The 11,238-nt window shown below is 42.8% G+C and overlaps 1 protein-coding gene across 1 annotated transcript; it reads right to left on the bottom strand.

Annotated features, from left to right (window-relative positions):
• Positions 1 to 6,176: 6,176 nt before the first annotated feature.
• Positions 6,177 to 10,502, bottom strand: LOC103771497 (chromosome unknown open reading frame, human C6orf163; the record flags this gene model as incomplete). The annotated part of the gene is given in 6 exon segments (XM_008938797.1): positions 6,177 to 6,430; positions 6,433 to 6,665; positions 8,045 to 8,216; positions 9,313 to 9,364; positions 9,744 to 9,853; positions 10,413 to 10,502. Coding segments are annotated over 6 exon segments (911 nt in total), but the record flags the coding sequence as incomplete, so codon positions are not given.
• Between the last annotated feature and the right edge of the window lie 736 nt (positions 10,503 to 11,238).

Raw genomic sequence — 11,238 nt, 5'->3', positions numbered from 1 at the left:
CTAAATGATTCTATGATTCTATGGTTAGGGGACCTTCTAGCTAGCTTACTTCAATTAACAGGTATTGGCATCTTGAACAAGCAAATACTTGGTGGACAGAAGAAAGATGTTACAACTTAGAAGAAAAAGCTTGGGACCTTCAAGAGACACTTGCCAGGGCAATTTATAGCTATGTCTGTAATAAGCTGTTGTTTACAACAGTATTAAGAAAGAGACAGACATACTCTTAGAATAAGCCAAAACAAAGTGCTGAAGACTGTTTTAATAAAGAACAAGACAAGCTGTTGATGCTCAGCTAGAAGAGCCAAGATTTGGGCAGGCTATGTCACAGTGGGGGTACAACAATTTTACTTACTTTTCTGCTTGGAGTTAGTTTGTTAGCTGTTGTTAATCAAACTGTTTACCTTGTTTTTGGTTTGCTCACTAGCCCAAAGAAAGCGAAGGCAACAGGTTAACTGCTAGTCCCAGTAAATGACAGTGGAGGAGGCACAGGTTTCCTCACTCCCCAGGATGTTTCTACCATTGTTGGTCCATTCTTCCTTCTAAGATTTGTCTCCTCCAGTCACTGCTGACAGGTCCCCAGGCAGAACCCTGCCTAGGTATCTAAACGCCCATGTGCTGCACTTACTAGCCATTATTAATGCCAGTTGTTCCAACATCTGCATCTCCCACCAGCTACTTGGTGCATTTTGCAATTAGCCACTCCTATTCCTGTACTCAATCTGTATTTTAACTAGCAGCAAACGTAACACTGAACTGTTGCTAATTAAGCCTGGCAAAGGAAATCAGACCAGTGAATGGAATCACAGTTACTGGGTTTATGCCTGTGGGTGCACCACATCCGTGCCCAGAGAGGGTGTGCTTGTTCGGCGGTCTGTTGCCCGTGAGCTCCCACGGTTCCTTAATTGCCTCACATGCAGAGGCAGCGTGCGCTCACACTCCAAATGCCACCAGCATCATTAGTGCCTTTCACACTTCATTTCCCCATGCCAGGCATTCAGAGATTTCACAATCTGCATATCCTCCTTTTAAGACATCGCAGATCTCTTCTGCAGACCTTTGAGGGACTAACAAGCAAGATGTCTCTAGTTTATTAATTAGCTTCTAATTAGCTGTACTCCACAGCTCACTACTAGCTCAGCTACAGTAATGAGACAATCCAATTTTCAGTCTTTTGTAGCATTGCATTAGACAGAAAGTTTCACTGTTCCTGAGACTGGGGTACTTTCTGGAAATTTTAGGTATCTCCTGAATGACTAATAGAGAAACCCTACTCTCTGTATTGTTCATTACAGCATTACAACTCCCCAGTCTAGGTTTTGTCTCATGCACTCCAGTGTCAATATGTGCCATCAGCAGCACCCTAACATCCAGATGTTATCTGAAAGCTTCTTTATTTGAATCATTCAGGCAAACAGTCATAAAGCGTGTATTCACACTCCCTCTGATTCAGAGTGCAAGTAAAGTGGGTAGTGTTACTTTTCATGCTGCAATCCTTCTCAAACAGGAACAAAATTAAGCCAGCAAGCATATGCTGTCTCTGCTTTATGCAATGAAAGGCTTGCTTGTATATCTGAACTCCTGATTTTTATTAGCAACCAGTGGCTCACGTACTCCCAGATTTCATTAGTTATGTGAGATGCAAAAACTTAAAGAGTATGAAAAATGGCCTTCTTTTTTCAGCTTGCCAGTCAACCATAATTCATGTTGTGCAGTGAATACAACTAGAAGAAGAGAAAAAAAATCTCTTAAATCAGGCTTAGTTAGATACTTTAGTTTCTAAAATATTTCCATTAAATACTATCCATGGCAAATGTCTGTCCAGGTCCCACTGCAGTTCCACTGCCTGCTATCTTGTCTGCCCATTTATACTGCAGAGCTCTTCACTTAGGCCAAGCTGTGGCTCCTTTCATCTCTACGCAACCTGGCACACAGACTTAAGAGGACATGCTGTTTCGAAGCAGAGCCAACACTTCACCTTGACATTTGAAAGGAGTAAATCAAAATGTTTCTCCTGTCCCAAAAGGCAATGAGAAACAACATCAGTGTCTGACAGACCGTTACATGCTGGATGTGCTGTGCATACACCAGTGATCAAATCCACCCCGGAAGGTGCCTGCACTATAGACACGTATAGACACAGCTAACCAGATTCTGTGATCTTGAGCCCCTGCTGGCTGTCTCCAAACATGCCCCCAAGGCTGTAGGTCATGAGGGGCCTGGCATGTGCAGTCACAGGGGCCCCTGGTCTTGTCTGGATAACTAAAGTACCCAGGACTAAGGTTCACCACAGAGAACCCTCAGTTCTGTAACACAGCCATGGTCTGTATCAATCACTGCTGCTTTTTCCTGGGTAAAAAGTGGGCTAATGCTGTAATAGGTGACTCTTTCTCAAACAGCTGCTAACAGTAAGGCATAGCAGAAGCATATGATTATATTATATCCCTCCCAGTAGAGGAAAAGAACAAAAATCTACTTAACTGTCACTATAGGAGACCTTGAACCATTTGTTCAAGGGGAGCTGAAGCATTTCATCATCATCTGGGTTTTCTGACATGCAAGATGCAGAATTGCTCCTCACATGCCATCATGCAGAGACACACACATAGAAACAGCACATCTGATAGCTGATTCAGACTTAAAACCTTAGCAGCAGCCAACCCCCTCTTCTGCTGACCACTTGCCTGACTAGAAAGGACATTATCATTAATAGGCAACACATGAACAAGATCCCTCTCTCTGGTCTTAGATCATGTGCCCGAGACCCAAGGTGGCTGTCATGGTTACAGGGGCTGGGACCAGTTTATCCTTATGTGGGTATTCTATACTCTCTATGTCAGTGCTCATGGGCTGTTAAGAAAATCATGGGTAGCAACTGCCCAGGACAGACCTCACACCCCAGGCTATAACAGATAAGGAAAGAGGTTCAAGGTCAGGGGAGATGTTAACACCTTCCCACCCAGCAGGAGGAGTCCTCCCTGTTAATGGGCCCATCCATGCCTCGCCCCATGGCTCATACAGAGCTCCCCCCAGGAGCTATTTCTGTTTAATGGACCATCAAGGACCCACTGCATGACTCACAGACTGATATCAACCCATTGTGAGATGCTCCACCCAGGGGGAGGAGCCAAGTGCTCCCACCTGGATATAAACTGGGGTTCAGTACAGCATGGGGGGCCTTACCCACTGGATTTCCAGAGGACAAGAGCTACCAGATCTTTTCTACGAGACCACTGTTTCATCTGGACTGCTACCACCACCCTAACTACAGAGTATCAGGTTGTATTCTGACTCTGTTTGTGGTTTTCCTTTGTATTATTGCTTTTATTTATTATTTTTTTTTTCTTATTAAATTGTATTTCTGACTTGGAGTCTCTCACTGGTTTGTTTTCAAACCACTACAGTGGCCCACCACTGGAGGAATTAATAAATCAATGTATTCACTCACTACACATAACATAGCAAAGAAAGGAATCAATTCCAAAACCAGGCCATGGGGGAAGGAAGGCAATCAGTCCAATCCCAATCATATAGTAGTTGCCAGAGAAAGCCCCATAATTCTTCTCCTGCCTCAGTCTTGTCCCACCATTACTGAGAACTCTGCTTGCTGTGAAGTCAGGAAACCCTTTCAATAACTAAAACCCCCATACAATACACACACTATATAAACAAACCTCCCCACCCAACCACAAGCTGAGTCAGTTCTTACAGAGGTGGCTTCTTGCCCCACCTCCAAGTTAATGTGGAAGGTGGGAGCATCTGGTGGTGATCTCCTAATCAGTTCCCACCCAAGGCTGGCAAGACCCTGGGTGAAAACAAGTCAGTAGGGTCTGTCTTTCCTTGAGTAGACATCATCTGTATGCCAACCCTCATTCAGGGCTGGGGGCTTAATCCCAGCACTTCTGCCCCAGACCTCATAGACTCTCCAGTCACTAGCTTTGACTACCTGGTCCCTCAAGTAGTCAAATCTCAGATGCTCTGGTCTCTCTAGTGTCTTGGGTTTACAGCCACTCTGTCACTTGGCTGCCATGACTCTTGCTCTATTTGCCAGCTAGCCTGTACTGATAATGGCTGGTGACTACACACTGATGTATGTACCCACATAATATGTACACCTGTCTCTCCAGCTGCTGGCACCCACAGCCCCTGTCATCTGTGGTCTAACTCAGCTGCTGGCAGGTTGACTTCCATGCATACACACGCACACAGAGAAAGCCCTGCACCCAGGAAAAGCCAGAAATGGAGTTCAGTGAGAAGGCAGGACAGACTGCACCACCCAGGGCATGGTCAGCTATGACCAGCCCCTGCTTACACGTGTCGGTCTCTTTTACTGCCTTATCCCTCTCTTTTCCCACTTTTTCTTGCTCAAACCACCCTGATCTCCCTTTGCCTACCTTTGGATCTTTCCCTAAACAACCCATAATAGCCTTTGTGCAATCCCAAGATGCTTTTCCCTGCATCCCTTGAAGCCCATACCTCCAGGCTGTATCCACCCTCAGTCTGCAAGGTGTTCCAGAAAGCCTCTCAGGCTGACTCACAGTGATGGGTCTTGTTTCCAGTCCATGGGGCTGATGCCCTTCTGGGATGCCCTGGGAGGGGCTGGATTGGAATTTCATTCCTCTGACTGGGTTGTTGGGGCTCCCCTCCCCACCCCCCGCCATGGTGCCTCTGGGCTCCATGGTGTGTGCTCAGAGAAGCTGTAGATGCCTCCTCCCTGGAAGTGTTCAAGACCAGGTTGGATAGGGATTTTTTGAGCAATGTAATTTAGTGGAAGGTGTCCCTGAACATGGAGTTAGAACTAGATGATCTTTAAGGTCCCTTCCAAACCAAACCATTCTATGGTTCTATGATTTAGTTTCAATATTTTGCTCCTGTAGTTTCAAAATACTTTTATGCTCAATGCACATGTAAATGTTTTCTTTAAAAAATGGTTTATAGAGCTTATGGAGCATTTCAGACTGCTGAAGAACTTTTAAGATATAAACATGAGTTTTATCTTGGGGTCTGTGCAGTTTATTCATCTTGTTAGAAAATTGTGAAGTTTGGATTCTTTTCATCAGGATCATAAGAGGAGAAGTGAACAGGGAGCATCAACTCTGCAGAAAGAGCTTTCACAGTTCGGTAAGGTTTTATAGGCATTTAGGTCAGAAATAGTGCCAAAGTGTGCCAAATATTTTATGCATATTAAACTGTTCCACAAGAAACAAGTCGCTTCACTTTGTCTTCACTTCTTAATTTGGTAGAGTGATGGATACCTGTGAGATTATTCTGCTTTTTTGTTGTCTGGAGTTGGTTTTGATCATGAGGAAAAGAAGTCTGTACAGATTGCTCTTTTGAAAATTCTGTTAAACAAGATGCCTACAGTTTCCTCCACCGTATTATGCTTTCTATCACCTACAGCAGAGACCAGGTCCTTTACATTCCTCAGCTCACACTCAGGATGCTGTATGGTGTTTTGAGATTAACAGCTAACAAATGAGGTAGACACAAAGCTGTAGTGAATATTAAGCAAATGCCGTGAGAAGTCTTATTACATGGTGAAGACAAATCAGATGTTCAGGCAGGCTGAATCTCAGATGTCAACAATCTGTTGAGGCTGGCCTAAAGCCACACAGGCTTCAAGCACGTGTGAATAGATAAACTTGAGTCCTCCCACAGGAAAATGAATTTGCATGCCTGCTGGCACACACTTCTTGCTCAAAAGCTGCCTCTCAAGCCAGGTGAGTTTTCAGGTCATGTAACCACTCACTTACATGTACTCTATGTAGACAAACACGCTGTTACATAGAATAACTGCCCTGTAAATCTCAGAACCCCAGCTGCAGCTGTTCAAAGCTTGTGTGTCTGACTCCACATCCAAGTATCCAGAGGCAGAGCCAACAGTCCTCTTACCCAAGCACTGATGTTTAACTAAGCAACAGATTTTCTCATCAGATTTTCAGGTTTTTTTCCTTCTCCAGGACTCAGTGGAAAGCTCCTCAAGAGCTACCACTGTTCCAACCTTTGTCCTAGCATTTGCAAAACAACAAAATAACATGTAATTTCTAAATGATGTTCCTCACATCATCATTTAATATAGCAGTGGTTCTTTTTCTCTGTATCATTTTAACCACACTGATATAATTCAGTGAACGGAGATTAATTTATTTTTCAGCATCACCTATTTGTAGTTCTGTTTACCCACAGCTGTGAATCTCACACTTCTCTCCTATATTCACAGTTCTCGTATTTTCTTTGTCACCGTCTTCTGCTTCTCCTGAGTTGTGCTTCTGCTCAAACACTTTTCTGAATGGCAGAATAAAATCTGCTTGTCCAGAGGACAGGTTGGGAATTGGGGCATCAATATACTTTTAAAAAGCTTGTCTTGTTGATTGTATTTCAGTTTCCAGGCTGTTCTTCCAATCTGTCATCTTTTCCAGTCTTTTTGTGGAGTCCCTACTTGTTCTTCTGCTGCTTTCACTGTAACCATCACTTTTGCCAGCTCATCAAGACATAGGGTCTCTGCTTTTTTGAGCTGCTTTTCAGTTTCAATCTGATTCTCTTCTCATGCAATACTCAGGGCAACATTAATCTGATGACATTTCTCTTTGTTTAATTGCTCTATATTCCTGTGATACAGCTCCTCAGCTAACACACTTTCTTTTTTGAGTTGCTCTAAGCGTTTTCTGTTTAAAAAAAAAAAAGAAAAAGAAGAAAAGAATTGTAGGGAACATCTGTTATTAAATATTATTTAAAAAATTAATTTAATTCTATTCAGGTTGCTGTAAAACCTCTCTCACTGAACTAAAAATATACATGAAATCAGAACCTGATGTAGCACCTCTGAAACAAAACAGGCTAAAAGAAGGGCACTGGTGATGCAGAGAAAGGCAGCTGCAGAAGATTCTATTTCTGCATGCGTCACATCCAGCTATAATTTAATGATGCTTGCTTCCAAATGAAAAATATACATGATGATTATTTCACTCTTCATTCAGGTCTGTCTTTGAGCTAGCAGTTAAGTACACACTTATTTTCAGATAGACTTTGAACAATTCTGCCCCCAAGTAAAAATGCTGTCTGAGAGTGACATCTAAGAACTGATTTCTAGACTACAGATTCATTGGTATTTTTGTTTAAGTGGTACTCAGGAGATCTTTGTGCTAGCATGTCAGTAATAAAACATATAATTTATATTATGTAGTCAGAACATTATGGGTGCTGTTCACCAGAATTGGCTTCAGGACAGGTAATGAATGGTGCATCAGGCATCCATTAAAGTTACTGAGCCAAATACTTCAATGCATAGCAAACAATTTCTGCCCTCTGTTATTGTTCCCTCCACTTTGCAGGAGCATTTTTCACAGAACTCTGTTAACATGAGAAGTTAAAGAGACCAGCTAAGTTTATGTGGAATGTGATTTATTTTTATCATAAAGGGCATGTTTTAATAGTCAAAGTGAAGGTATTAAATAATGGATCAAAACTTAAGTGTGACTCTGTTCAGGAAAAAATAAAAAAGCTTCTTACAAAGGTACACACCTGAACTGATCTTTTCATTGTGATGCTGTTATTTTGTTTGTGCTGTCAAAAATTGTATTCTACTTTTAAGGGAGAGGGGTGTTATTACTTTAACATCAAAGCTATTTAATCCACAATGCTTAATCTAAACAGGTAGAATCTTCTGCACCCCGCAGACCTCCATATGAACACATCTTTTTCAGTTTTGCATAGATGTCATGAATGGCGCAATAGGCCCCTGAGATCTTTATTTCTGATAACTCTAAATCAGCCATAAAAAGCAAAACTTTTGGATCCTTGGTTGGCTTTGTAATACTTGCTTTTAGGAAAAAAAGTGTTTTATTGCTTTATGAGGCGTCAGCAAGACAGAGTAAGCCTGCAACTATTGCTGTCACTTGACATTTGCAAATAAGTTTGGTTTTGTCTGAAGGGTCTATTGATCTTTTCCTAGAAGACCCACATCAGAGCAATGCTGATGAAATTCTGTTCATCTTCTTTAGCAGAGCACATTTGCCAGCCAAGTCAGGGGAAGCACTACAAGCACCTGTGCTGCCTGGCTGCTTCCTCCACAGCCACCTCCGTCTCCTGTTTCTTGGCTTCCACCACCACTTTCATCTTCTCCCAGGCACACTCCAGGAGGGTGCACTGGAGCCTGTGAGCCACGTCCCGCTATAAGCTCTGTATTCTGTGTCTTTTTGTGGATACCGGTTGTTTGTCTACGGCAGACAGACAAAGTGACAAATAATACGACCTGCCTACGAGAATCCTAACTAAAGCCATCTGACCATTAGCGGTCGTGGAACAACCCCATCAGCCCTGCTGCAAAAAGCCATTCCTGAGGCTGCCAGCTGAAAGCAGTTGTCTTTGGCCTATCCTGCATGTAAAAACATTTCAATCACTCATTCAGTGAGATGTCTTATGGGCTGCCACTACGTTTGCTTAGACAGATGCTGAGTAAATTTTCTACCAGCACCTCTCCAAGTCAGCTGCTAGCAAGCAGCTACCTCACTGTTAAGAAACCTCTTAAAATAAGCTGCAAGAAACAAAGCACCAAATCTAAACCATCTTTCAATTACTTTAATAATATCTGCTGCTTCTTTTGTTTCAGCTCTAGAATTCTGTGTCTGCTCCCTAGTCCTTAGTCACCGTAGCCAGTGTTATCAGGACAAACAGTATGTGTTCAAATCCTGAGCACTCACATCTATGAAGACATAAAATAAGCTTGTGGCAAGTAATTGAACAGTTAAACACAAGGAACTGAGCTTCTGCCAACTATTGCTGGCAGATGATATGACAGAAAAAGAAAGAGCTGCCTTGGAAAACAGCTCCATAAAATGGAATTAACTCAGCCAGAAACTTAAGACCACTGTAAACCTCCCTGCTTTTCCTTCTTGAGATGCCAGGCACGTTGCTTTGACTGCCTGCAGTATAAACAGATAGCTATTTGGAAACTTGTACAAAATAAATTTCCAAAGCAAAACACCCCAGCAATTCTCTGTTCACCCTTCATCCACCAGTGGGAGGCTGCAAGACTAAGGGTGACAGGTATCAGACAGACTGCCTGGTGCCTGGCTGAGGAGTGCACAGGTGCTCCAGCGGTAAGAAGCCCTGAGAAGTGGTGCAGAAAGCAGGAAAGCTCAGATCCAGAAGGCAGTTGCCTTCCGTTCTCTGTGGCTATCTCTGACTCTGTTCTCAGCCAAACAGCCATATAAGGCATGTGCCAAGCATATATAGAAATTCAAAGCTACAGTTGGTGTGGTTTGTTTACGAAATATACATATGCTGGCAGTTTTCCTTCTGCACCCCACTTACGGTCCAGTTTCAGTAAATCAGTTAAATGCCTTTCTAACTTTGATGGATCTAACTTCAGGACAGATTTAAAGTTAAGTCTGTATTTAACTGCCCTTAAGAAATGCACCTAACCAGGTTCAATGACTGGCTGAATCAAGGCCTGACAAGAAATTTTCAACAAATTCCAGAGAATTCATTAAAAAAAGAAAAAGTGAAACATGAATTACAAATCCAGCTATCTCAAGCTGCATCTCATCTAGCAGAAAGATAAAGCCGGTCATCTTTCAGGTCAAGTACTTCTCTGCTGGCAGTAGAGTTCAAATCTCAGATGCATGAAGGTCCTGCTTATGGCAAGCATGAAAAAAACCCCACCCATGACATTCTTCATTGTAAAACACGGGGTTCTGTCATGATGGCTATTTCCACAGTAATGAAAGCAAAATTGTTCTTACTGTTAATTCCTTTCCATATTTTTGTTTAAGGTCTTGTACAAATACATCATGGTCAGTGGTTTCCTCTTCAAGAGCTTTATTCACTGCATCTTCCTTGTGCATTTCAGCCTTTAAAACAAGTTCTTATTTAAGTGTAGCTGCTCACATCCCATTAACATCCTATTAAGATGAAGCAGAGGTTACATAATCAATAGTGCTGTATTTTCTATTTAAGAAATCCGAGCAAATCCAATTTAAAGCTAGATGGCAAAATACATTTTGGTCCATTTGGCAATTTTACTGCAGTGGTTCCTGTTAAAATGTGGCCATGCAATAGCATTGAGCCACCACAGTTGTAACCACTATACACATATATAACATAAAGGGCCGCAGTTTTGAAATCTTATATATCACTATGGGGAATAGCTTTAACAATCCCTAACTTGTGTGTGTTTTAGAGGCTATTTTCAGACCAGATGTAAAATTTGTTATTGATTCAAAGTATGCTTTGTTGTGACCAGAAACTGGAGAAATACATGCACGCAGAAATCTGTGAACAAAGGAGCTGCTGAAATTAATGACAGCTTTACAGCAGTGACCTCAAAGTTCTTTATTAACTATTAATTGCTACAGCAATTATTCCAAAGAACAATAATCTTTTAAATAACAGGAGCGTAATTTAATTTTCCTGAGACCGAAGTTCAGATTTCATTTTTTCAATGTGCTCTTGTATCTTTGCCTCCATCTTTTCACGTTGTTCTCATTGAATTGCTCCAGTCTCTGCACAATCCACAGAAGCAGACCATGCACAGCAAATGACCAGAGTGAGAAACCCACGCCTCCCTCCTGACCTCTTTGCTTGGCTCTGCAGCTGAATTAAAAATCCAAAGGCTAAAAAATATACACCCTCATTTCACACATAGGAAAACACAATTACTAGTGCTTGTGCAGTTCCATATATGTAATAGGAAAGTGCTAGACCCAACTCTTGCCTTCTAGGCGAGGCTGCACAACAGGAGAGCATAGTGGGTGTCCCTCCTGACTCTTTGTCCTGACAGCCAACCACGTGGCACAAGCAATAGGTCAGTCCTCAGCTTTCCTGGGAGTGACTCACCTGTTTCTGTCCATGACTGAACCTTGTGGTAGCTCAGGGGATCACTTTGCTCCCTTTAGACGCTACAGGTGAGACAGTGCCCTGTTCAGCTCCCTGTGCCCTCAGGGTCCTCCAAGGCTTTCAGGGAGGTCTCCTGCCTTGAAATGCCCTCAGGTTCCTTCTTATGACTTTTGGCGTACACAGTGCATATTCTCAGGGGGACATGGTAGGGTATTTCAGGTGTTTGAAGCTGAGAATGCACAGACAAAGCCATACTTCTGTCTCCAGGGCTGCTGTGCCTGTCCAAGGCCCAAGCAGCCCCCGTGGTGCAGGAGCACAGCTAATGCCTTCTAGACGGGGGGAGCGAAGCAGCACGGGGATGAGCCACACAGGCCCCAGCCCAGGCTCACGCCCTTCAGCAAC

Source organism: Merops nubicus, unplaced genomic scaffold, assembly GCF_000691845.1.
Source record: "Merops nubicus isolate BGI_N331 unplaced genomic scaffold, ASM69184v1 scaffold18164, whole genome shotgun sequence".
NCBI lineage: Eukaryota > Metazoa > Chordata > Aves > Coraciiformes > Meropidae > Merops > Merops nubicus.
The sequence above is the reverse complement of the archived record's forward strand: the minus strand, read 5'-3'. Positions and strand labels throughout refer to the sequence as shown.